The following is a 26,447-nucleotide window of genomic DNA, read 5'->3' on the forward strand; positions in this document are numbered from 1 at the left end:
CTCTGGGGGACAGTACAGCTTTAAGGAAACGTCTGGCAGATGCAGACGCAGAACATCTGGGCAGCGTTAGCTGAGTCTCAGACGATGCAGGAACAAACCACGCACTTTGGGAAAGTTAAAGCACAAGTTTCCTGAACGGTGTGAGAGGAGAGAGAAGGCAAGGAGAGGGAGCAGCAGTGAAGCAGGTAAGATCAACTTTAACCAGCCATTTGACTTCTATCCACATGGGAAAGGGACTTGGGGAGCATGGATGCAGAAAGCTTTTGAACTAAGCTACACAGCCTAGCAGGCTTCCCCTGGAGCTGAGGATAGACAGATGTTCCTGCTGCATGCTATGTGACAAGCCTCCCTCCAGGCACCTTCCTCCAGCAGAGGCAGGGGAAGGATCCCAGCAGTTGGTTGCAAGACTCTCACTAATATAGCAGGTAAATGCTTAGGGGGTACTCAACTGTTGCCAGTGACAGGACAGGCTCCTCTGTATAGAGAAGGCCCCAGAGGGGCTCAGGTACTAAGGTGATTAGCATGGTGTAAAACACTAGAGTGATATGAGCTAGAGCAGTGCCTCTCAAACTTTTGTACTGGTGACCCCTTACACACAGCAAGCCTTTGAGTGCGACCCCCCCCCTTATAAATTAAAAATACTTTTTTATATATTTAACACCACTATAAATGCTGGAGGCAAAGTGGGATTTGGGGTGGAGGTTGACAGCTCGCGACCCCCCATGTAATAACCTCATGATCCCCTGAGGGATCCCAACCCCCAGCTTGAGAACCCCTGAGCTAAAGGGAGGATTTGGAAGAATGGAAATGTGGGGGTGGGAAGTGTCTTTAAATATACAGATCAGCATCACCAAGAAGGAGCAGGAATTTCTATCTTATTTTGTTTTTCTACTCAAATGCTGCCTGTCAATCTGCTCAGTCTGCCTGGCTACTTCTCTGTGTTTGTTAGAGGTTCCTCATCCAGCCAACCTGCAGTTCCTGAGTAAAGATCTCCTGGTAACCAATCAGTCTGTCTGTGTGTCTCTCCCCCGATCTCAGCCTCTTTCATTGTCTGCCCTCCTTCCCCTCTCTCTGTCCTGTACCCCAGTTCCCCCTCCCTCATGCATTTCCATTGCACTCATTCTGTTGCAGTAGCACTGACCTGAAGCCACAGTAAATAGCGAACACATTTTTTTTTCCATGCCTGTTCCAGTCGAGCTGTCTGTAAATAACTTTAGCTCCCCTGCCTTGGCCCTAACACCTGCCCTCACTCAGTGGATCTGCCTCCAGGATCTGCACTGACTGAATCCTACAGAAGGAGAGTGAAACTCTAACTCAGACAGCAAACAAACCTGAAGAGTCAGTCACAAAGAAACTCTCCCCATGCTGGAGAGTCTGGAGCAAGGCCCTTCTCCAGAAAACCCCCTTGTTCTTGCTCTGGACAGTCGTCTTACTAATCAGTACGTTTAGCTGGCCTCTTCCCTTGAAGGTTTATCCTCTCTCCCATAACCTCCACTTTTCTATCTGTTCATATGGGGCCCAATCCCCCTTTGCCTTGTGCCGTCCTTTGCACTAGCACTAAGCAGATGTTAAACACTCACACTCTGCTCCCAGGGCCGGCTCCAGGCACCAGCTTAACAAGCAGGTGCTTGGGGCGGCCAAGGGAGAGGGGCGGCACCTGAGGCAATTTGGGGATGGCAGGTCCCTCGCTCCCTCTGGGAGCAAAGGACCGGGCGCTGAACTGCCGCCACCGATCGTGGCTTTTTTCCTCCTACCCGCCCCCAATTGCCGCCGCCAATCGCGGCTTTTTTTTTTTTTTTGCTTGGGGCGGCAGAAATGCTGGAGCCGGCCCTGTCTGCTCCAGTAGTCTTTCTACTCACTGCAATGGTGCAAATGATCACACAAGATGCAGGGCAATGGTGAATTGGGCCCTTTGATTCCAATAAATAACATCTGCATGTGCTCTAGATTTTGGTGAATTTCAGCTAGAAATGGGCCCAGATTAGAGTCACTTATCAGAACCTGGGGCCTGGTCTCAAACTACCCACTTTGGAGTTAGCAATGAGTTTTACTCCTTTCTAATTTCAGCATGAATTTCCTCCACATTAAAAAGCCCTTGACTCAGTGGAAAACAATGTTGCCAACTCTCATGATTTTTATCAGGAGTCTCATGATTTTGGGGGGATTTCTGAAAGCTCGGGGATCCAGTGAGAACCTCCCCTTTCATTTTTTTAAAAAGGAAGTTTCTAGCCCTCTTGGTTGCAGAGAAAAGCTTGAAAACATGATTCCCTGGGGGCTCAAAAACCCCAGAAGGCACATAAAAAAAAGCCCAGAATTTGTTATTTTTCAAAATCTCATGATTTTAAAGCGACTCATGCTTGCAAGGGATCTGAGTCGTGATTTTTGAATGCTTGGGGTGGACACTACTAGGGAAAAATCTGGATCTGACCAGCATGGACTGGAGAGCAAAGCTAGGGAAAATACAAGCATGTGTGGGTCAATAACACACCAATGGCCAGGGATTGTTCTACTTTAAACCCACTTCCCTTTATTCTAGGTACCAGTCTACACTGCTGCCTGCTGGGCTCTCCGGGCTGCAGCCTGCCTGCTAACGTCAGAGTGCACTACCAGGCAAGGTGCTAGCTCCCGTGGCCCGGACCCACCCTACATGCTAGAATGGCACAGGGAGAAGCACCGCTTCTGCTGCTTTTCCTCACCAGGCTGGCGTCATCAACATGGTATGAAGGTCAGTGTCCACCCAGCGCAGGAGAGTTAGTCAACAGCAGCTGGCGCTACAGGGGAGTGAGGAATCGATAGGGGCAAGTAGGACTCTCTCGGGGCACAGGAGAAGCTGCTTTTCTTCTTTGTGGTGCAGGGCCACCCAGAGGATTCAGGGGGCCTGGGGCAAAGCAATTTTGGGGGCCCCTTCCATAAAAAAAAGTTGCAATACTATAGAATACTATATTCTCGTGGGAGGCCCTGTGGGGCCCGGGGCAAATTGCCCCACTTGCCCCCCCATTCTGGGTGGCCCTGTTGTGGTGTCTGAGAGTAAATGAGTAGAGCAGAGGGAAGCAAGTACAGTTCATAGCTGGGAACACTAGGGGAGTTTGGTGAAGGAGGAGGGGAAAGGGAGCATGGTGGGGAGCTCTGACACTGCTGGAATAAAGGATTGAGTTCAGCCTTGCAGCCAATCCCAGGACCCCTTTTCCTCCAGGCACTCCGGGAAAGGTGACCCAGTTTGGAACAGATTCAAGGCCTACTGATGGAGGCCAGAGGATCCTCAGCAAGGTGCTCTCTCTCTCTCTCTCTCTCCTTGTGGAGGTGTCGGGGGAGTCAACTAAAGCATCACTTAAAGTGCCCTGAGGGCAGCAGTTTGCTGAGTGCCAGGGAGCAGGTTTGGGTTAGGGGACTAGGGATAACAAAAGACAAACCTACCCCCGGGAGGTTGACATGACTGCTCAGAGGGCCCTGGCGTCTCTCTGCTGGGGGTGAGGGAGGGAAGAGACCGACCCAGTGCTGGAGTTAGGAACACATCCAAAGAGGAGTAAACAACAAACTTCCCCCATCCCAGCCACAGTGGCAGGAACTAAATTTTTCCACATGCCCTCAGCTCCTTCGGGAGCCTTTGGCAGGCGATTGTTTGTCTGGAACAGCTGCACAGATCAAAACCCGAGCCTCTTCCCATCCTTGGCTAACCTGCCCACTTACAACCCCTCAGCTTGTTTGCTATAGAAACCAAACTCTCTGCCTCAGCATCCCAGCTACAAACCATTGCCAGGTTAGCATGGGAGGGGCTCTCAGGAGGCCCAGATCCTCCTCCCCAATACTGTAAAGGCCTCTGCAACCCCCCTGGAGAACTTTGACCCCCAAATGCATTAGATTGGTCTCAGTTCCCACCCCCAGCTCATCCTTGCACCGATAGATCCTCCCTGCTTTGTTGTCTCAAGGCTCTGCTCTCTGCCTGATTCATACTGAGCCATGAAATCACTCAATAAATACAGACTGGGGATGAAAAAGCACTTTTCCATGTATGCATCACTCTCTCCTGGAGGGGAAGGCTCTGTGGCCTCAGCATCAGGTTTATAATAGCGAGACTCCCTGCAACCGTTCATTCAAATCCCAGCAGGGCTGAGTCAGCCCATTCTTCCTATGAGGTAGATGCATTGAGTTCCACATGCTTTGCTGTGTGTGAGCCTTAAAAACTGAGGTGCTGGCTGCTTAGAGTGGATATCAAAGATCTCACAGCATTTTGCAGCAGAGTAGGGGGTTTGCCTCGATGTTCTAGCCACGGTCTTCCCCTCCGGAGGCTCCCTGCATGCTGGGTGGGTGCCCAGAGGTGGCTGCGTTTCAGTGGCACTGCATGTATGAAGTGTGTGAAGGGCTCTGGGGTGAAAGGCTCTGTAGAAACGAGTGGGTCAGAGGAACAGGGCAATTTAATTGGGGATCAGGAACGGGTAGGGGAAGTTGTATTATTATGGTTCATAAAGCTTCCCCCAACATGGAGGCTCTTCAGAGGTGCTGGTGGATGGAGTGTGCTCAGGTGACAACCCCTCTCCTTTCATCCCCCCACCCATCAGCACTTCAGCAGGGGAGGGAGAGAAAAAGAGAAGGCAAGTCTCTGGACTGAGTGTGAGTCAGGGGATGGTATGAGCAGATCGTGAGACTTACCCCGCTCCCCTAGAGCCTGTAGTGCTCCGATTCTGGAGGCCAGGGTAATGCGCTCTCCCTGGTCACTCTGAGCTGGGGTTTCTTTCCCCACTTCTTCCTCACAGGAGCCTGCATGCTGAGCTTGTAGAGAAACATCTGGGATCCTGCTTAGCACAGACATTTGGTTTCAAGGCTAATTCAGAAACAATGCACGGGGCACAGGCACTTAAAAAAAAATAGGAGCAAAATTGAGCACGCTCACATGCAGTCACTGGAGTGGAGAGGGAAAGAAAGAGTCTGGAATGAAAGGAAATCCAGCTGAAAGGTGAGCTCACAGCTTGAGAATGCCACTCGTCAGCCCATTTCATTCATTGGGGCTCAAATGCATCCACTGCTGGCCATGGCTAAGAGGGAAGTTCGGTCTCCGTGTTCATTCAGCTCTGGACGTCTGCATGTGTCCCGGCCCTGGCATAGTGAGCATTCCCTTTGCTGAATCGCACAGGAGTGGGGACCCAATCCTGTTCTTCCCACCACTCGCCCCATAATTCCGTGGCGGGGGTGTGAGAGGGGAGTGATGGGACACTACTTCCTGGAATTTTGTTCATGAAAGGACTGAGTTGTCCCCTGTCCAGCTGTGCTCCGCTCCGACACCCACTTCCTGTCATTAATGAGCCAGGCACACCAGGCTGTTTAGTCTACTAGACAGTGCCAGCCACACAAACCACGTCACTGCCAGCTGAGGGCTGAGGTTTCTGCATAGATGTGCTCCCTCCTCAGCGCTTGGCTGGGGCCCTGTCTGTGGAGGAGCTGAGACAGGGACAGAATGAGAGAATCAAGTGGCAGCGAGAAAGGAGCACAACCCCCAAACTGCTGCAGCAGCCAATCCATGCAGGACTCTAGGCCTGCTGCTGGTGCAGCCCTTTACCCATGCAAAGTGGGTATAATATGTGACCACTGTCATCAGATAGCACCACTGCTGCGCACCCCTCAGACCTAATTCCCCCTGGCCCTGCACCTCAGGCAGTCGTTCACACCAGTGCAGAGTGGGTGTGAAGTGCTACCAGCTCTGAATGGCAGTGTTTTACCCCCCTGGCTGTGGCAAGGCAGGCCTTCCCCTCCTGCTCCTCTCAGTCTAGTGTCTGCCTCAGCACACCATTCCTGGGTACCGAGGAGACAGAGGGTCCTGTGGCACCTTTGAGACTAACAGAAGTATTGGGAGCATAAGCTTTCGTAGGTAAGAACCTCACTTCTAAGAACCAAGGCTTGCATCTGAAGAAGTGAGGTTCTTACCCACGAAAGCTTATGCTCCCAATACTTCTGTTAGTCTCAAAGGTGCCACAGGACCCTCTGTTGCTTTTTACAGATTCAGACTAACACGGCTACCCCTCTGATACTTGAGAGGAGACAGGCATTCCAGGTTGCCAGGGGGGTGGAGACAGTATCTTAATAAGGGCTGTGAATGCTGAGGAGGAAGCCAGAGTCCATAGGTGGTTCCCCCTGAGGGAGGCCCCACACTGGGAGGCATTGCTGTAGGAAGCAGATGTTGCCCAGGGAGCAAGTCTCTTTCCAGGAGTTCTAGAGAGGGATAATTCCCCAGAGCCCAACGTCAGCGCAGCTCCTGTCACCATTTCTCTGCAGACCCCCAGCACCTCATACGCTATTCTGAGGGAGAATCAGGGGTGGGATGCAGAAGCATGACACTCAGGTTGAGACCCCACCTCACCATTCTCTTCTCCCACTAGGTTCTGGCTATGACACTACTGAGAGGTACAACAATGAAGTGTATGTGGAAGAGGCTCCCCAAGCTCCTGCCTTGGACTATCGAGGTAACAGTTGCACAGTGAGCTTCCACCAGGCCAGGGGAAGTCATCCCAAGCCTTCCCCATGGCTCCCCAGATGCCCATAGAAGGGCACCTCTGATCGGGACGGATGCTGGGCTGCCCCTTATCCGGGCCACATGCTGCCCCAAGACCCTGGAAATGAAGCACAGAGTTTGCCCAGCTAGACTAGCCCATCTGAACATTTAGCACTGACATCTCCCCTCCTTTCTCTCTCTCTCCTTAGTTCCCCAGTGGTGCTATTCATTAAACGTCCACCACGGAGAGGCAACCTGCTATTCCCCCAGGGGAGGGAATTACCGCAGCAGCCTGGGGACGCGCTGCGAACTCTCATGCGATCGAGGTTTCCGGCTAATAGGACGGAGGTCAGCGCAGTGCTTGCCAAGCCGGCGCTGGTCTGGCACTGCCTACTGCAGACGTAAGTCCTGTATGGGAAAGGGGTGTGTGAGCCTGCTGTCCTTATGGTGACTAGTGCTGGGTTACACGACAGAGGCAATGGGGAGGGACTGTTTGGTGTCTGTGTTGGGTGCAGCACTTCATGTCCATTAGGACCTGATCTCCGCTTACTGCCTGCTCTAGTCTCTTGCTTATTTACTGCCCCCCTCCCCCCCCCGGCTCTGGTGTTACATCAGTTGCAATCACCTTTCTTTTTACATCAAAGGAAGAGCCTGCTGAAGAGAGACATGAAGCATCTGTGCAGGGGGCAGAGTGAGGAAGGGCTTTTTAAAATTGCATTGGTCAAAACCAAACCCTGGAAGCCCTAAAGGAGTCCTGGCCTGAGCTGTCCCTAACAGGAAATCGCAGTGACAATGTCTCTGACTCATGATTTTATCACAAGTCTCCTGATATTTGATGTTTGTCTTAAAGCCGCAGCTCCGGGACTCGTATGATTAGGAGAGAGTCTCAGCTTTCATTAAAAAGTAGGGTCCCAGTCCTCCTGGTTGGGGAGAAAAGCGGCAGAATGTGACACAGGCACACCCTTAGGGCTCAGGAACCAGTAGACAAAGCCCCCAACAGTTATTATTCTTTTAAAAGTTCTCATGATTTCTAAGCCAGACTCATTTCTGAATGCTTGGGGTGACGATACCACATTGGAGACTGACAGGTGGCACCTGCTGGGGCAGCAGCCCCTCTATCAGGCACCCAGAAAGGCTCTGAGCAACACCCTGGACCACACACTGAGAACCATTGCAGTGCGCAGCTTGTAAAGAATTTTGGGCTCTGTAGAAGATTGACTTACTGGCCAGTGCACCCCCTCCTGGCTGGGTACAGCCTAGCAGGCTCTCCTTTGGCACTTCTGCGGTGCTCGGCTTCTTTTCGTGGCTTAGCCTGCCCCAGGTCCCGTTCTGGGTAACAGAGAATCCCATCAAACAATAGTCCAGTGACCTTACAGCAGGCCTTCCGCCCTGACTCTGGGTTCAATAGTCTTTCCACCCCTTACCTCAGGGGCTTTCACCCCACCTTCCTTGGTGGCCGTTAGGGGAACCTAGATCCTTCCTCTACTCTGGGTTGCAGTAGAGGGATCCTGTAGCTGGCAGCTAAGCTCTGCTTCCTCAGCATTCTTGTTGCCCTGCTGGAACTTCCTACCGTGGCTTGGTTCTGGGCCCTTTCCCCAACCCATTCCCGGGCTCTGGAGAGTTCTTTCTCCCTGGAGCTCCAGCTCCTACCTGCCTTCCCTAGGCTATCTGTGTCCATGTCTCTTTCCACCAGAAATCTGACCCCAGGTCCTATCTCCTCAGGTCTGAGATAGTTCACAGGGTGCCCAGGACTGGGAGTCACCTTATTACTCCTCCTACCTGCATTGGGAGGAAAATGTGTTTGTGCTTAACTAGGTGGCAGCTCCCTGTTACCACCAGCCTGTCAGCCTTCCAAGCACTCTCCTCCAGGCTATGCCAGCCCTTACTTTGCCTAGAAGGTTAACAATAGGTGTACCCCAGTCCTTGAGCCCCTTTGAAGCATTCCCCTGTAGTGTTCAGCCCCTCCTCCACCAAACGTTCACAAAAATACCAGGTCTTCTGCCCCAGGGGAACAGCGCACACACCAGCTTGAATGATTCAGCTCAGGATCAGCTATTTGAGCAATACCACAGCACTGAGATATATTGACAGTGCAAACAATGATAAGTTTACCATCACACTTTCAAGAGCCAAGAGAACTGCTATCCTTTCGATAGTGAGGATAGTGGAAACAAAGGGATTACATATAAAACAAAATCTGAAATTGATTTCTAGAGACTAAACTTAACTTACACTAATCTTCTGTCTAAAGAAGTTTATCATCTCACCCTGAATGTTCTTCTCAGCCTTTCAGCCAACTTGGGTTTGGATCCAGTTTTCACAAATAGCGTCATGCCGCCCGTTACTTCCTAGGTGCAGGATCAAGGGGTGTCTTCCTTGTCTTCTCCTTATATCCCCAAAGTTCATTGTCTGTGCCAGAACCAGGATAATCCCTGTGGCTTGTTCTCCCATGTACTGCCTCCCAGTTGATTTCTCTCACACACACATACACACCTTGACTTTGTATGTAAATGGGGCTTCCACTGTGTTGGCTGACTGTGTTTAATTTACATGTCTAACAGAAAGGCTCTTTGCCAACTCTGCCTTGATACAGACTTGGAGAATGTATTTTCAGCCTATATAAGACATTTCACAACAAACTGAATGACCATCGTGACCCTGATTATCATTTAAGACCTGACCTGACATTCTTTGGTGAACCAGAAGGTACATACCAGAATCAGGAGATTCCTATACCCCCTTGCTAGCTGGGGGATGGAAGGGTTCCTGGGTCCTTTTGTCCAGGATCACTCCAGGAGCTTGCTCCTCTCCTGTGCTTTCCCACAATCTCTCCTAATCCTCGGCTAGGCTTCCCTCTGCAGACAGCACCCCAAGACCCATTCTTTCCATGTTCTCCTGCCTAGGTTCCTTTCTTTCTTTATCACCCAAGCCTCTCAGCTGGGCCAGGTGCATCTGGAGCACTAATTGCTCTCTGGCTCCAATTAACTCTTTCTTTGCCAGTGTGGGGCTAGACATGCCATTACAGACTCTTTCAGGATCACCCTACTTAAGTCCTACAACCATCACTAATGTCTGAGTGCCTGGACAGAAGGCCCTTCATTTCCATGTCCTGCTCCCCCCCCTGCAGCTTTCCCTGGGGTTTATTGCCCCACATTAGCAAAGCTGCATGAGGGCTGGAATGGAAAAAAGACTCAGGAACCCTATAAGCCAAGCCACCCCATGACCCACAGCAGCTGAGCTCAAGGCCATCCTGTCTGGTTCTGTGTTATTCCAAACCCTCCCCATCCCCAGTGCTGCAGTCCCGAAGCATGTGCTGCCCCCAGAGGGATTTCTGCACGCCTGTCTCTGCTGAGCAGATCTGCTCATTCTGTTGCAGAGATCCGGTGCCATGTGCTGCCGGCAGTGATGAGCGGCTCCTACCAGTGTTCAGCCGGGGCGCTGCTGGACTCTCACTGTGATTACTCCTGTCTCCCTGGGTACCACCTGGAGGGTGACCGCAGCCGGATGTGCATGGAGAACGGGCGGTGGAGCGGCAGCGAGCCAATCTGTGTAGGTAAATTCTCACCCTGCTATCTTTACTGCCAGCCTGGCTCATCCTGCACATATGCCCTAGAGATTAGGATTGCCCAGAGTGTCTCCTCAGTGCCTGCTCTGTGGGGATATTACTGTGCTCATGGTTGATCTCTGGTCCCCTCACTCCCAGAGGATTACAACCCCCAGCTAATCCTGGATACCTTCCACTGGGGACTGCTGTACCAAAGTTACTTCCCATGGTTTACCCTGCTTACCTCCCCCAGAGGCATTGTATTCCCCTTGGTTTAAGGTGATTGCTTGGCTCATGAAAGGAACAACTCATATCCCTGTGCTTTGCCCTAGTTCCCTCACACTGGGCATGGCATCTCAGTGGGTTATTCTGGGTCTTGCTGTCTGCATGGCTCACCCTGGCTAGCTTCCCTAGGGAGGGAACTATTGCATGTCCCTGTGCTTTCTCCTAGTTCCTTGCCCCCGTGGGTTTTACTGCCTCCTCCCAGGGTTTATTGCTGAACGTCACCTACCCTGTACTGTGGCCCTGCCCCACGTGGTTCCCCTGGAGTTTCTCTCTGCTTTGCTCGGGCAGATATTGAGCCCCCCAAGATCCGATGCCCGGAGACACGAGAGAGGATGGCGGAGCCAGAGAAGCTGACAGCCACTGTGTACTGGGACCCACCCCATGTGAAGGACTCTGCTGATGGCATCATCAAACGGTGAGTGCTGAGGGCTGCAGGACCCCCAGCTCAAACAGGGTCTGGTGGCTTTGTTGCCCTGAAGTCGCTTCGTAGGGATCAAAACAAAGGCCCAGCTGGGGGAAAGGCACCGCACACTGAAGCAACTCTGTCTCTTTTGGGTCCAGAGTGACACTACGGGGCCCAGAACCTGGGTCTGAGTTTCCAGAGGGGGAGCATGTTATCCGTTATATCGCCTACGACCAGGCGTACAACCGAGCCAGCTGCAAATTCATCATCCGAGTCCAAGGTAAGGGATGGGTCACCTGCTGCACCTGGGACCTCAGCTTCCTCACACCTTGGCTGGAGGAGCCGATTCTTCCCCTGCGTGGGCTCAGGAGCCGCACTCACACTAAGGATGTGTGGGAACAAGTTTTGGTTCCTGCATGTTGTCCCCCATGTGATCAGTGTCACCTGCAGGTCCTGTGCTCCTGCCACCATCAGAACCCTGCTAAGCCCAAGCCATTCCAGGGCACCTGGCACTTTCTCCCACTCTCCCTAACTGTCTCATGACCTCTGGACACATGGTGCCAAATCCCCAATCCTGCATCCCTGGCTCTCTTAGAGCTATGGGCACTCAGGTCATTCCTGGCCCAAATCCCTCTAGGGCCTCCTGGCACCTTGGCTAACCCACTCCTCCAGCACTGTAGCCTGTGCTAGATCAAGGCGTCCCTTATCCTTGACATCCGCTCTCCCTTTTGCAGTAAGACGCTGCCCTGTTCTGAAGCCGCCGCAGCACGGCTACCTCAGCTGCACCTCTGAAGGCAATAACTACGGTGCCACATGCGAGTACTTATGTGATGGGGGCTATGAACGCCAAGGGAGCCCCTCCCGCGTCTGCCAGTCCAGCCGCCACTGGTCAGGTTCACAGCCCATTTGTGTGCGTAAGTGTTACGGGGAGAGTTGCTGGCGGGGTTGCGTGCAACTGAGGGGAAACGACTGAACAGCCTTCACTAGGACACCTGCACAGGGCTTTATGAATCAGGCAGCTCCCCCTTGTGCTGAACTGGGTCTGTTCTGTCTCCAGTTCCCAGGAGCTCATTAAATCAAGGCCCTGATATTCATCGGTGAGCACAGGGCTTTCCTGGCAGCATCCGCACTGCCTGAGCATCCCCCAGCCAGCCTCCTGCTGAGGGACATCCCCCTCCATAGAGAGGTGGAGCCTCCTCCCTTCTATGGTGGAAAATCACTTATGGTGGAAACAAGGAATGGCAGTGCCAAGGCTTGGGAGCCATTGGTAGACAGGGATAGCATCCCACAATGGTCCTCTTGGGTCTCTGGCCCAGCCTGTCTCACCTACTGCTGAGCATGTGAATCTGAGCCTCATTCTGGGCATGATCCACAGTGGGGATGAGTTTGTGATTACCTCAGAGCTTGAGCTCAAGCTGTAGCTGCTTGTGCTTGTAGCTCTGGAGGTGTTCGGCCAAAATGGCAGCTGTCACCCATGCCTCCCCCCAGGGCCGGTGCAAGGATGTTTCGCACCCTAGGTGAAACTTCCACCTTGCGCCCTACAGCAGCCCCCCGCCCTGAGGTACACATTCCTCCCCCCCCCGCCCTGAGGTGCCCCCCGCATGTGGCAGCTCTCCACCTCTGCCCTGAGGTGCCTCCCCCCTGGGAGCTCCCCCCCTGCCTGGGAAGCCATGCAGCAGCTCCCCACCCCAGCTCACCTCTGCTCTGCCTCCTCCCCGAGCACGCCGTCGCTGCTCCACTTCTCCCGCCTCCCAGGCTTGCAGCACCAGGGAGGGAGAGAAGCAGAGCCGGGTGGCGTGCTCAGGGGAGGAGGCGGAGTAGAGGTGAGCTGGGGTGGGGAGTTCCCCGTGTGCCACCCCCCCCCTTACTTGCTGCAGGCGGCCCTCCCCACACCCCACCTGCCCCAGCTCCTAATAGGTTGCACCAACCCTGCCTCCCCCATTTGGGCAGTGGCAGGTTGAGCAGCTTGCCTCCGTCTGAGCAAACTCCCCGAGCCCTGTCCCAGCCTGCCCCACGCTTGCTGACGAACCTGAGAGGGGATCTTCCAAATGGCTCTCTTCTCTGGTTGTTCTAACGCGCTAGGCGGGAACGTGGAGGGGACAGCCCCTAGGCCATTACACTCTCTGTGCATCACCTCTTTAGAAAACAACTGCACAGAAGCCCTCAGTGCAGCATGTGCTGCCTTTAGGGGATGGTTGGATGTTCAGATGAATTGGATAAGGGAAAGGAAGGAGTATAGTGCAGCTGTCTCTAACAGCCCCCACGCCGCCTCTGTCAGAATTAATTTGCCCAGCAGCCCCTTACCTTAAGTTCACTCTCATTTTCTTTCTCTTTATTAATATCAGCCAGCCCTATCCAGGGCTCACTTTGGTACTGGTTGTCAGAGCCTGTCTGATGGCAGAGCTGGGGATGATGCTATTCTTACGGGCCTTGTCTCAGATACACACATGGGCCTGAACCAAACCCCCACCTCAACCCCCTTGCCCTTTGGGAAAGTTGGAATCCAGATCTAGACTTGGCAGCTGACTCCTCTCAGCACCGTGTGCCAAACCAACCCCTGGATCTGAACACCACCTGCATCCAGGGCAGGTTGGATCCAGATCTGAGTCTTGTGGCCTAGGCCCAGGTCAGGTTGCATGGGAATCCCAGCACCTGCGCTGCCTATAGAAAATCCCCCTCTCCTCTTCATAAGTACTATTTAAAACCCAGGAGACCCATGGCCACAGTACTGGAACTAAACCCTGAACCTGCTGCTCTCCCTAGACTGGGCTAGGTAAAGGCTCCCCTGCACCACCCCATTCATCTTGCTCAGACCATTGTTTACAAAGCCCAAAATTTACTACTCCTCTCATCCCAGGGCAAATCAGGGGTAGCACCACAGAAGCCATTGGAGTTGCCCCAGCATAAGCCCGGGGAAAGGGGAAAAGACTCAAAGCTGACCTGTTTTCAGCCATTCATTAAAACAGTCACAATCACCATCCTTAGGTTATATCCCCTGGCTAGTCCAGATCTCCTGCTGGCCACTCCTAGAGCAGTAATGCAACATAGGCGGCCAGGCTGGCCACCGTAAAGTCCCCAACCACATTCAACGCTGAGATGGAGGTCTGGTCTGCTGAGGCACTGGGTTCCTCCTTGATCTGCATGGCCTAGCTGGCATGGCCTGGCCCTAGGGCATTCTCTGTCTCAGGATGATGAGATGCAAGCTATCCCCTCCTGGCTGCTCTCGACTGGGTGAGATGCAGACTCCCTGGTTTATGTGACAGTGGGATATGGCTCCCCTCACATATTTGCTGCCCTCTCCTGGAGAAGCTTGTGAAATAGTTCCTGCTGATAGAGTACAGAGAGCCCCAATCCAGGCAAGACGCAGCGGCTTTCTGGAGGAAGGGAGCTGACTTCTCGGGCAGGCTACACTAGGATCCTGCAGACAGAGCGGGGGTCAGAAGCCCCCACTAGCCACGTCCCTGTTTGTGCTCACGAGCTCACCTTCCCACCTCAGCCATGCAGATCAACGTGGACGTGAACTCGGCCGCTGGCCTCCTGGATCAGTTCTATGAGAAACGCCGTCTCCTGATAGTCTCTGCTCCTGACCCCTCCACTCGCTACTACAAGATGCAGATCACCATGTTGCAGGTGAGCCTCTCCCCTGCGCCTCCGACAGCCCCAATCCCACAAAACAGCATCTGACTGGCTCTTCTCCTGTCTGCAGCAAGCCACCTGTGGGCTGGACCTGCGGCATGTCACCATCCTCGAGCTGGTGGGGCAGCCCCCCCACGAGGTGGGCCGCATCCGTGAACACCAGCTCTCAGCTGACATCATCGAGGAGCTCAGGTATCAGGGGTAGTGGACAGCCACAATAGCTCACAGCAAGCGGTTCAACCTGTGGGTGCAATACACTGCCAGGGGTGGATGACTGGATCAGTCTTGGGGCAGCTCCTAGCAACTGTAAGAGCCTGCTCCTTAGAAATCCTGTAGCTACTGCTTTAGCTCATGGAGTGGGGGGAGGCTTGTGCTTTTGGGGCTGATTGTCCCAGCAGTGACTGTGGTGGAGTGCAGCTACAGAGTCATTAGAGGCACCTGCTTGCAGGAAAGGCACCCATCCTCCTGAGTGCTGGTGGCCTGAATCCTGTCACAAGTGCAGATGACAGATCCTACTGCCTGTGCAGCCGGGAGAGTGAATTCCAGCCCTGTCACCTGCTTATGTCAGACACTGAGCTATCTTCACAGAGCAGCAGGGTGGTATCTTAGCCCTAAATTATCCTGCACAGGCCTGTGGAAAACAAGAGGGTCCCACAAAATCCAGCAGTTAATAACCCAACTCTCAGGGGTTGGAGTGCTGGCAGTGGGAAACTGGGTTGTACGCCTGTAAATGCTGTCAGTCTCTGTGGGCATAGCAGGCTCTCATCTACTCACTCATTGCTTCCAGACAATTTCTGCACGTCACCCGCTCCACTTTTAACATGGTGCTCATCGACAAGCAGGGCGTGGACCGCGAGCGCTACATCGAGCCAGTCACCCCTGAGGAGCTCTTCACCTTCATTGACACCTACTTGCTGAGCAGCCAGGAGGTCACCCAGCGAGCACAAAGCAGAGACATGTGTGAATGAGTGACTCTGCACAGGTGGGGGCAGATCCCTGCATCTGGGTGCCAGTGCTCCCACCCCTTCACATTCAGAACCCCATAACCTCAGAGGACTGAGAATTCCCTTTCCGCATTGTCTTGGGTCAGCTGTGAGGAAGGAAACAGTGTCAAAGGTCACAGACTTTTCAGTGGAGGGGGAGCTAGCTGGGCCAAGCCAACGTCACACCAGCCTTTTACTGCACCAGGCCAGCCGTGAGGTTAGGATAAAAGAGGAGTTTGGGAGCATTCCCTCTCCCCCCACAAAATCAGCCTCTGCCCAGGCCCAAACCATCACTATCACACCAGCAGGGGGAGGCTGCCAGTCAGGAAGGAGGGAACACAAGCCCAGCAGGGTCTGAGCTCAGGTTGGAATAGCAGGAGCTGCTGCATCTCAGGAGCAGAACATCAATGAGTAAACTTAAGTCACCTCCCTTGTTATTTCATTCCCCTCTCTTGTAAGAAACAAGCATGTCTAACAGCAGTAGGGTTCTCAGCCATGCAGCATGCTCTGCCTGCACCCCAGGCCAGGTTTGCCATGCAGTGCTAGCACAGTATGCCCATGTACACTAGCCCCCTGGCAGAGAACGTGTGGCTCCAGCAGTAGCATTCTACCCCAGCACACCATACAGATAGAATCATAAAATATCAGTGTTGGAAGGGACCTCAGGAGGTCATCTAGTCCAACCCCCTGCTCAAAGCAGGACCAATCCCCACCTAAATCAGATCATGACAAACACATCATCAAGCATGTTTGTGAAGCCACCGGAGGTGGAGCTGGGATGCTCTGGCAAGGGATGACAGCAGCCGACAGTGGGGCTGCCCAGGGCAGTCTATGAATCCCTGCTGCATGAGGCTTGTTACCAAGAGCTGGAAGAGGGTTAGGCCGGCTGTAGCCCACCACCACCAAGAGCCTGACAATTCTCCAGGGAAGATGGCTTCACAATCCCAGAGCAGGAACAAAAGATGTTTGAAAGACATTCAGCCACAAAGGCTGGGCTTTGTTTAGACCCAAGCAGGCAGGAGGTAAGAGTTGGAAAGTAGTAAGAAAGAAAGCCACATGGGGAGCAGGCCCAGTGCAGGCCACATGGCTCAAATAGGGACTGACGCTGGTAAAGGCCACTCCTTGTAACTTTCCTCAGGCAGTAGGATCTGGCCCCCCCAGGAAGTTTCTTTCCTATTTTAAAAACAGGTGGGGAAGTGCTTGGTTCATTAAGAGCAAAACCACCCCAGCAGCCCAGAGCCCCCAACTTCCCTGCACACTAAGGCCTGGCCAATGGTCTTAGGGCCACAGCCTATTCTCCTGCCTCATTACAGGACTTCAACAACACTTATCTACTGAAGAAAGGCCAGTAGGATAGGGGACAGGTTTGTAACCCATCTCTCTTGCCCCCACCCATCATTCCCATTCTCCAAGGAACATAGGGATGGGTAGTGAGGTGAAACGAGGACAGCACATGGGGCAGAGTGCAGGTAGCAGTGAAGGGTTGACAGAGCTTGCCCCTGCTGTGCCGCTCAGCCAGTGGCAGTGATGGGCCCCTTAGCTCAGCAAACATCTAACTGCAAGTTTCAAAGTCTACCTCTTCCCTGGAGCAGACCCTCAGGGACACAGCTCGAGGACATGCTGCCACAAAGCCGTGCTAAGACTGATAGCCACACACAAGCAGAGCAGACAATCTGCAGTGGAAGGCAGCTGGCTGAGGCAGACCAGATTCTATTCTCATCAGTTAGTGGCAGCAGCTTTTTCCTGGTCTCTCTATGCTGCTCCCTGCCCTTCATACCAAGCTCCAGGAACTCCCTCCCAGAGACAGCAGTAAGTCCCCCCGCCAGCCCCTGTGAATGACTACTCCTGACACCACCGGCAGCAGCAAGAAAACCTTTATTAAAACAGATGGCCCTTTGTGGTGAGCCTTGACACAGTAACCAAGCAGGCATTATAGTGCATCTGCCAGTACAAAGACTGCCCTCCCAGACAGTTGCTTGATGTGGATTTTAACTCATGCCCTAGAATTTGCCTTTCCTTTCCTCCAAGAGGGGCTGTTGCTCTCTTGTTGGGCACTGTTTTGACCCCCACAACATTTTGTATTTTAAATGAATAAATCTATGTAAAATAGCTGGAGTGGGCGTGCTGGGCAGAGGGGAGGGCTTGGCGGGTGGGGGGGGGCAGAAGCAACAGTAAGGACTGCTAACAACCCACAGCATAAGGGGAAATGGACCACTGCCCCACCAGAGTCCTGCAGCTCCGGCATGACTGATACCCAGCTACCAGTTCAGATCAATAGCATGTGGATGTTTGTTTCAGAGCCACCTCCCCCAGCGGAGATCAGCACAGAGCTCTCTGAGCTGCTTTCCCCTCTGCCAGTGACACAAACACCATAGCCTGATCAGAGGACAGTCCTGTAACAGGCTGGGGCTTGTTTCTCCCTCCCCACACCAGCCTGTGTCTCAACAGCACTGGGTATTCTCACGCTCTACATACCAAATATTGATTGCTTATGCTCATGCAGCCTCTAGTTTGTACAGTCTGATTCTATCTGCACCATCCCAGGAGGACAGAGAAGGGGAGACAACAGTGGAAGCTGTAAGTGGGGCAATCAAACAAACTACATGGGAGAGGTGAAGAACCTAAGAAAACAAGTTTTAAAAGCACTTAGCCCCTACAAGGGGGGAGACCCTATGGAATTCAATTCCAGCCAAGTTAGGAGACAAAAACCCTTTACATAAAATAAGCTGCTGCCAAGAACAGGCTGTTAGGCTGAGCCTGCAGAAGACACAATTAGCTTTACTACTACACAGGTGAAAGCCAGAGCCTGCTCCCACTCCCTTAGATCCTACATGTGGCCCTTGCTGGTGCCATGGTTTTGGCTCTGTTGCCTCCGCCTGGTGTTGCCTTGCTATAGCTGGTTTCAGGCCCAGCGCCCAGGCTATGGCTATGCTCCTGGCTTGGCCATGGTGGAGCGGAGCTGTAGTGTTCCTTCTGCCCAGGAGCCTGGGAACTGGCGCATCTTCTGCCACAGGCTCACCTCCTCTCCTGTGGAGTCCATCCAATCCACCACCTGGTCCTTACTCATACCTGAGAGAAAGGGAGCGACAGAGGTGAGTTACTGCAGTGCACAGCCCCATTCCCAAGCCAACAACTGAGACCAGGGGGCAGCTCACCATTCCCAACTCCCAGCCTGACTCCTCCCAGGAAGTCATTGCTGGACAATGGCTCACGGTCCCAGACAGTCAGCTCCAGACAGATGTGCTGCAGGTCCTCTTGGCTGACGCCATTGTAGACAAAGGTGTGGTTGAAGTGAGGATTCAGGGTCTTCTTCATCACAGGAGTCTTCCTCTTAGTGGCCTTGTTTCGGAGCGGCAGCAGGTAGCTGTGGGAGAGGCCCTTATATAGTTAGCAACTCCCCTCCCACCTGAGCAGAAGAGACCATGATGGCTCAGGAGATTTAAATCCCCTAGCCTATTACCAGATAGTGGGCCCACCAAGGCAGGGATCAGTTCTTCTCTAGAGCTGTAGAGGACCCAAATAAGTGGTCCCAAGTGGGGTTGGGGCCCCAGACTATAGCAAATACACCCAGTGCCGAAGGGACAGCTTTGGATTTGGCCAAGTAATTTCCATCCAATAGTAGTTCAGTGACTAGGGAAGAGGCTGTGTGATTTCAGTGCAGCTCCAACACATGGGAGTCAGTTTTGGAGTGTGAACATAACAGCCATAATGGGTCAGACCAATGGTCCATGTAGCCCAGTATCCTGTCTTCCAACAGCAGCCAATGCCATGTGCTTCAAACCAAATGAACAGAACAGGGTAATCAAGTGATCTACCCACTGACGTTCAGTCCCAGCATCTAGCATTCAGAGACCTTGTGACACCCAGAGTATGGACACCCAGGTCCATTGACGGACCTATCTTCTATGAACTTATCTAATTCTTTTTTTGAATCTAGTTATACTTTTGGCCTTCCCATCTCCTTGCAACAAGTTCCATGAGTTAACTGTGTGTTGGGTGAAGAAGTACTTTATGTTTTAAACCTGCTGTCTATTAATTTCATTGAGTGACCCCTGGTTCTTGTGTTATGAGAGGGTAAATAACACTTCCTTATTCACTTTCTCCACAGCAGTCATGATTTTATAGACCTCTATCATAACCTGCCCCTTAGTCATCTCTTTTCCAAGCTGAATAGTCCCAGTCTTTTTACTCTTTCCTCATATGGAAGCTGTTCCATACCCCAATCATTTTTGTTGGCCATCTCTGTACCTTTTCTATTTCTAATATAGTATTTCAAGTGTGGACATACCATGGATTTATATTGGGGTGTTATTCATTTTTAAGACTTTTGCTAGTTGCTCTTCAAATTTTGTGGCCTAATTATACTTTTACACTTATTTTCCTCAGCAGGATTTGACTTCCAATTTTTAAAGGATGCCTTCTTGCCTCTGTCAGCTTCTTTTACCCTGTTTAGTCATGGTGGCATTTTTTTTGGTACTTTTACAATTCCTTTTAATTAGCGGTATACATTTAATTAGAGACTCTATTTTGGTGTTTTAAAAAGTTTCTATGCAGCTTGCAGGTATTTCACTGTTGTGACTTTTCCTTTTAATTGCTGTTTAGCTAGCTTCATTTCTGTGTAGTTCCCCTTTCCTAAATTAAATGCTACTGTGATGGGCTTTATGGTATTTCCCCTCCTCCCCCACAGGGATGGTAAATTTATATTGTTCCACTGTATTCACCTCTTGAACCAGATACTGTGCTCCACTTAGGACTAAAGCAAGAATTGCCTCTCCCCTTGTGAGTTCTAGGACTAGCTGCTCTAAGAAGCAGTCATTAATGGTGTCTAGAAACTTTATCATTCCATCCCATGGTGACATGTTCCCAATCAATATGGGGATAGTTGAAGCCCCCCATTATTATTGAGCTATTTATTTTTATAGTCTCCAATCTCCCTAAGCATTTCACATTCTGGTCAGGTGGGCAGTAGTATATTCCTACTACTATATTCTTAATCATGCATGGAATTTCTATCCCTAGATATTCTATGATACACAGTGATTCATTTAAGATTTTTACTATGCAGCAGAACCCCATTTATTCAACCATCCATTAACTGTCTTTGTATTAAATGAACAACCAACACACAGATCCAAAAGCAGGCGATCTCTTCTGTGGCTGCTAGATGGTGCTGCAGCCTTGCACTTTCCCATTCTCCAAGTTATGGAAATTTTTGATTATCTGATCTGGCCTTGGTCCCAATTAGATCAGATAAACGGGGTTCTGCTGTATTTGACTCTACACTTTCTTTTGCATATTGTGCCACTCCCCCATCAGCACAACATATTCTGTCATTTCTATACATTTTGTACCCTGGTATTAGTGTCCTGTTGACTGTCATCATTCCACCAAATTTCTGTGATATTATATCAATAGCTTCATTTAAATACCAGGTGCTCCAGTTCACCCATCTTAGCACTAAGACTTCTAGCATTTGTATACAATTATTATAGAATGTCAGTTTTTAGTTGTCTACCTGCATGATGTAATTGAATGGAACTGTTTCTCTTCAGCTCCTGCCTGCACTTTATTAACTTCCATCCTCTCCTCTTTACTACATATGGAGAATCCCAATTAATAGCTCCCCCCACCCCCACCCCCGGGAAGTCTGTGTGGTTATATTGGCTTGTGACTTCCAACCATGCCCATGAGCTGGAACTCGCCTCTCTCTGCCTCTTATAGAGGACCCCTCCGTGGCCAGGCACTGGAAGGAAGTTTGTGGACCACGCTGCGATTCTCTCGGTGACAAACTGCAGATTTCAGCTGAGTTGTGGATGCTCAGCACTTCTGAAGCACATAGGGGTGAGCTGCTCCAGACCCCTCCCATCAGCATTTAGGACCTTTCACCACAACAGGAGCACAAGCTCATCAGCATAAACACACAACCCTCAACCCCAATCCCAACACCAGGCAGCTGGGAGAGAGTTGGGGACAGAGGCCCATTCATTCCCAGGCCCCTGGGTCACTCCACTGCAAAGCATTATCCAGGGTCATTGTAGCTGGGAGGGCTGTTCTGTAGGTGCTGTCTATCTCCCCTGTAACTGGCATGGTTCCGACTCACTCACCCCTTGACAAAGCTGTCAGAGGTCCCTCCAGATTTGGCAGCTATGAGGTTCTTGGCCTCTTTAATCCAGACCTGGAGTTCGCCTCCTTCCTCCCGTTTGCCTGGAAGAGAAAGTCTGAATCATCCATGTTTTCAGCCACAGCTTCTCTCCAATCATGGATGTGACCCCTTCTTTGCATCCCTCCACTGGCATCAAACATAAGCCGCTTGTCTTTGCTTGCAAGACTCTTCACGGTCAAGCTCTCGTTCACTATTGAGCCATCAATCCTCACCTGCAGCTGGCCCATGCTGCCAGCTTCCATCGCTCACTTGTTAAATTTGCAGACAAGCCCCTAAGTGCATTCTCCCATGCTGCCCCTCATGCTTGGGAGGTGCTCTCTGTAAACATCTGCAAAGCTACTTCATCGTCCTCCTTCAAAACCTACCTTAAAACTCTCCTTTGCCGTGACGCCTACAGAAAACCTGACAGCGTTAAGGCTGCTAGTGTGCAAGGACCACTGGCTGTTATGTGGACTCCTTGTACTCCAGTTATCTGTATCCATCTGTTGTCCCTTGTCTTATACTTACATTGTCAACTCCTCAAGGCAGGGAGAGTTTTTGTTGCGTGTTTGTACAACACCTAGTACAATTCAGGCCTGGTCCACAACTGTGGCTTTTAGGCACCCAGGTAATACAAATAGAACTGCTGGCTCACTGAATCTCAGAGAGGCTGGCCCACAGACATCCTCATCTGTAATAGATGTACAGGTCCCAGCCTGCTGTGTTTTATCAGACCCTGAATCGCCTGGCCCGATTCAGGCTGGGTCCTGGATCTTGGAGAACTGTCCCACAACATAAGACAAGGGCAGCTGATCTACTCCAGAAGCAAACTGGATGCAGATTGCCAATGCAGCTCTCCGCCCAGGAACCCTGCTCTAGCTTGCATCAAAGCTTTACTGCAATAGCAGCCACTACCATTCAGGCTGAATCTGCATAGAAGGAAAGCCTAGCTAGTAGCACTGCTGAAATCATCATGGATCAGAGTCACATTTCAGAGCTGAAGGTTAAAATATTACAGCTGCTTGGTCCATTAATGGATTAGCTTCTTCCTGAAAACACAACAAGCAGTTCCTGTTCCCGGATGAGCTCTGGATGTTTGGAGACTGGGATTACATCCTGGATGCCAGTGTGGATTAGCATCTGGGTCTGTTTTCACATATTACTTTATGAGCGGAGGTTCTGCAGCAGCTCAGACACTCACCCTTTTTCCCATTACCCGCCCCTGGGTGTTTGGAAGATGGGATGTACTTCATGGAAACAACCAGCTCTCCTCTGTACTGCTGGGAGCCAGCAGAGTCAGCACCAGCCTGAAAAATGGGTATCAGATTTTAGGGCCACACTTAAGTAAATCTTAAATTACCACCGCTGCAGTCTTGTCTATACACTAATGTGCCCCAGTTCAAAGGGTTTGTTCTTTTAAAAACCAGTTTAATTAAACCAGTGCAGATGTGTGTAGACTCAATACGATTTTTACCAGATTGATCATAAAGTAAGACATCTAACTTGTGCAAACCCCACATAGACACTTCTTTTGTTTAACTATAGATAGGTTTCTTATATCAATAACCAGTGCAAGCTGGTGTATAGACAAGGCCTTACTGAAGGTGCTGCCACTCAAACAAACGTTCTCAGGGTGGAGCTCTCCCAAAGGTCTCCTAGAGGTCAAGGAGAATTGGACTCATGCAGAACCCCAGACAGCTGGAAGCTCAGCCACCTCTACTGCTTGTGCAAACATGAGTTTGCCATGATGGCAGCTGTTCCACAGTGCCTTACTAATGGCACCTGCTGGCCTGCAATAGGATTTGGATCAGATCCTCAGAGGTCCATGGGAGAGAACAGTCTCAGACCTTCCCAGCAGGAGAGATGATGCCAGAGTGTTGGCACCCTGCAGCGGCAGGAATCCACACTACCTTATGAATGTTCATGGACTCCCCTATTGTCACATAAGGCAGGTGTACTAAGCAGACCCAGAGAGCCAGACTCAGTCAGAAGGACTTTATATGACTAAAGACATATTGATTGACTTGTTCAGTAAGTCCAGATCTCTGAAGGTATATGGGGCAAGTGTCTTACTTTATAAAATAACGAGGTGTCCCTCACGCCCCTAGGAAGCGGACTACCTGCTGACGTTCACTTCTAGATACAGACTGATGGACCAGAGTGCTAAGACCACCTGAGTACATACTCGTGTGGCTAGCTCGTACAGCCATCTGTATCACTCCAGCTACATTGCTTTTTTCAAGTGCTCTCTCGAGCAGAACTAACACATGTACATCTATGCAAGCTGGGAATCACCCCCAGTGCAAACACAGACATACCTTGTGAGGGATCTGAGTCATTATGTTAGAGGAAAGAGCATTTCCCACAATAAAAGGCACTGACCAGACTAGTGAAGAGCACTGGTTGGGAGAAGTTCACATCTGCTCCAGAGCCACTTTCCTTATTGGGAGGAGCTGTGGTGGATTCCTAGGATAGGTCAGATGCAAGAGCTACAGGGGCCATACCTTGCCATGCAGGGGGAGACACTCTTCCATCTGGTTCTCAAAGTTCCAGGATTCCATTGAGATCTCCGCCTCCCCCAAGAAGGTGTTTCGGCCAAAGCGATCGTGGTGCCAGACTGAGAACTGCAAGGTTCTTGTGAGCAGGAGGGACTTGCTGATCTCGTACTGTGAAGAGACAGGACCACAGAGCCAGGTGAGCCAGTGGTGGCTTCCCAGAGCAGTTAGGACCATACCTAAAGCTTTCACTGTGAGGAGGAGATGCCCCTCAGCACTCCTAGGGAGACTGAAGTCTTCCCACCTCCTCCTGAGAGCCTAACTGGTGTGTTTGACTATTGTCACATACTCCTTTTCTCTTCAGGGTTTCACCCACTGTGAGGAAGGTACCAGGCAATGGCTGCCCAGCTGCACTCCAGAAGTCTAGCCACACAGAGGAGGCATGTACTATGGGTTCACAGAAAAGGAAGGGCAGATTCTGGGAAGGAGCCCCAGGAGCTTAGAGGATTTTTATACTGAGGCTCAAGTTTTCAGTAAGTCTCCAACATGTGGGACTAAGGTACGTGCACACATGCAAGTGGGCTGGACATCTCACGACCTGCTTTGCCCAGGCAGCTTCAGGTGTGTACACTTGCTGAGTGACTAATCCAAGACCCACGGAGGAGCTGGGCCTGCACTCACCCATTCAAGGGACTCTCTACACTGGGCAGCCCTGGCCTCCTGGGGGAGTGGGAAGCACCTTTAGGGTAGAGGTCTGGAGGCTGGGGGAGCAGAGAGTTCTGCTCAGTCCCTCTCTGAGCACAGGCCTGGCCTCGGGTGGGCACAGTGGAATTGCTCAGATTTGGGGATGAAGGTTACTGGAACAGGAGGCTCCAGAAACCACTGGAGCTTTCTGGATTCCAAAGCTTTAATTGCCACCCTCCGTCCTTTGTGCTCCCTGCATTTATAGCAGGGGAGGGGGGCTGCCCTGGCATTTACTTATCGGCTGCAGCACAAATTCCGCAGCAGAAGCCAGTAAGTGAAGCATGCATCTGGCAGCATTCCCCCTGCTGGATCCACACAGCTTGGATTTAGCTGGCTCCCTGCTCAAGTGACTGTACTGCCCTCTGGTGACATCACTGCATCCGGGAGGGGCCACAGAAAGCAGCCTTTCAGAGATGGGAAGGGTGCTCTGAACAGGAAAACGGCCCACCCTCTGGTGACGGTGGCAGAATGCTAGGCAAAGCAAGCAGAGCAGGAGAGCGATCTGTCTGCAGGGAGGTCATGGCATCCTGACACAGTTCAGGGCTTTAGCTATGCCTGGCCAAGTCACCACGGCAACAGGGCTACAAAAAAGAAAAATGCAGTGACATCAGCAAGACAGCCCTGCACAGACTGTCAGTTATCTTGGTCCTGCCCCAGTGCTCGGAGCCTTGTGCAGGATTTTCAGAGCTCTGATTCTGGTCTACATGGGAAATCAGTGTTCCTCTCCCTCCCAGCAGCTCCAGCTGAGGTCCAAGAAGGAAGGGGCTGTTTTCACTCCATCAGTGAAGCAAAAGGATGAAGCAAGGTGCATCTGGTGGTGAAGCCTCCCTGCCCTAGGTCTTATGATTTGGGCCAAGCATCTGCCTCCCCAACTGAGCTTGTGATGGAAAGCTCTAGGCTAGGTTGGAGACAGCCAATAACCCCTGCCCCAGAGCTCACCTTGAGCAGCTCATTGTACAGCGGGTTGACACTGTTGCGTTTGATGGTTGTCTTGCGTTTGCCTTGCCGGGATTTATCAGGCAGGAGGTACGTCTTCACGTATCTGGAGGAGGCAAGCAGGCAATGTCACCCATTTCACGGGCATCTCCCCAGACCTAGCACATACTCCTGCTCTTTGCCCCCCGCCCACCACTGCCAGCCACACCTCTGTTCCTGGATGGCAGCTGTCCATCTCAGACTCCTAGCACAGGAGCTTTCCTAATCAGTACAGCAGCACATAGCACAGGACAGATCCAACCCCCCCGCCCTCTCCCCCGCAGTAAGGTCAGCACCTGTGGCAGGCAACCCCCCGTTCGCCCAGCCCCACGCCCATATCCTGTGCCAGAGGCAGCTTGCTCAGCACTCACGGGTTGGAGCGCTTCTTGGCCTCATCGGCATAGGCTAGCTGGCGACACTCCTTCACATGGATGAACAGGGTCTGAGTCTTGTGCTCGTAGCTCAGAGAGAAGGCGATCTCTCCTGTGACACAGACGTTGCCAAAGTCACCAGCCTCGCTGTAAATGCTGACCATGCTCCCCAGGGTGCTCTGAAAGACATGGTCCCGGTAAGATTTACGCCCCTAGTGCACAGAGAACTAGTGTATCTCCAATTCCTCCCCCCCATGTTTGCCCTCCTGACCACTGGACTGGAGTCACCTTCCCCCAACCAGTTAGCCGTGGTAAGTACTCAGCACCTTTCACACCCTCTTGCGAGCTCTATCAGAGAGAGAAGCTCAAGCTGAAAGTCCAAGGCAGA

General features: G+C 51.8%; 2 protein-coding genes across 5 annotated transcripts in view; one reads left to right on the forward strand and one right to left on the reverse strand.

Moving 5' to 3' along the window:
• SRPX2 (sushi repeat containing protein X-linked 2) lies at positions 1-17,195 on the forward strand. 2 transcript variants are annotated; one of them, XM_034781414.1, is made up of 11 exons: positions 1-185; positions 2,537-2,717; positions 6,369-6,452; positions 6,691-6,882; positions 9,858-10,034; positions 10,599-10,725; positions 10,872-10,993; positions 11,448-11,627; positions 14,210-14,343; positions 14,420-14,541; positions 15,137-17,195. In XM_034781414.1, the coding sequence occupies exons 2-11, from the start codon at positions 2,648-2,650 to the stop codon at positions 15,315-15,317; spliced, it is 1,389 nt and encodes a 462-aa protein (XP_034637305.1). In that variant the 5' UTR covers positions 1-185; positions 2,537-2,647; the 3' UTR covers positions 15,318-17,195. The 2 variants fall into 2 exon arrangements, with proteins under 2 accessions (XP_034637305.1, XP_034637304.1); XM_034781413.1 differs by having other exon boundaries at positions 2-185; positions 2,537-2,725.
• Positions 17,192-26,447, reverse strand: part of SYTL4 (synaptotagmin like 4) — a 22,908-nt gene continuing 13,652 nt past the window's right edge. For 2 of the 3 annotated variants that reach the window (XM_034781411.1, XM_034781409.1), the window contains exons 12-18: positions 26,060-26,238; positions 25,653-25,755; positions 23,979-24,140; positions 22,676-22,781; positions 21,437-21,536; positions 18,488-18,696; positions 17,192-18,401 (exon numbers count right to left, since the gene is read on the reverse strand). In XM_034781411.1, the coding sequence (XP_034637302.1) occupies positions 18,259-18,401; positions 18,488-18,696; positions 21,437-21,536; positions 22,676-22,781; positions 23,979-24,140; positions 25,653-25,755; positions 26,060-26,238 (1,002 nt within the window). In that variant the 3' untranslated portion in view covers positions 17,192-18,258. Of the gene's footprint in view, positions 18,402-18,487; positions 18,697-21,436; positions 21,537-22,675; positions 22,782-23,978; positions 24,141-25,652; positions 25,756-26,059; positions 26,239-26,447 lie in introns of those variants that run through there. The other variant, XM_034781412.1, reaches the window with a different exon arrangement.

The sequence above is a fragment of the Trachemys scripta genome, chromosome 9 (genome assembly GCF_013100865.1).
Source record: "Trachemys scripta elegans isolate TJP31775 chromosome 9, CAS_Tse_1.0, whole genome shotgun sequence".
In the NCBI taxonomy this organism is placed as follows: domain Eukaryota; kingdom Metazoa; phylum Chordata; order Testudines; family Emydidae; genus Trachemys; species Trachemys scripta.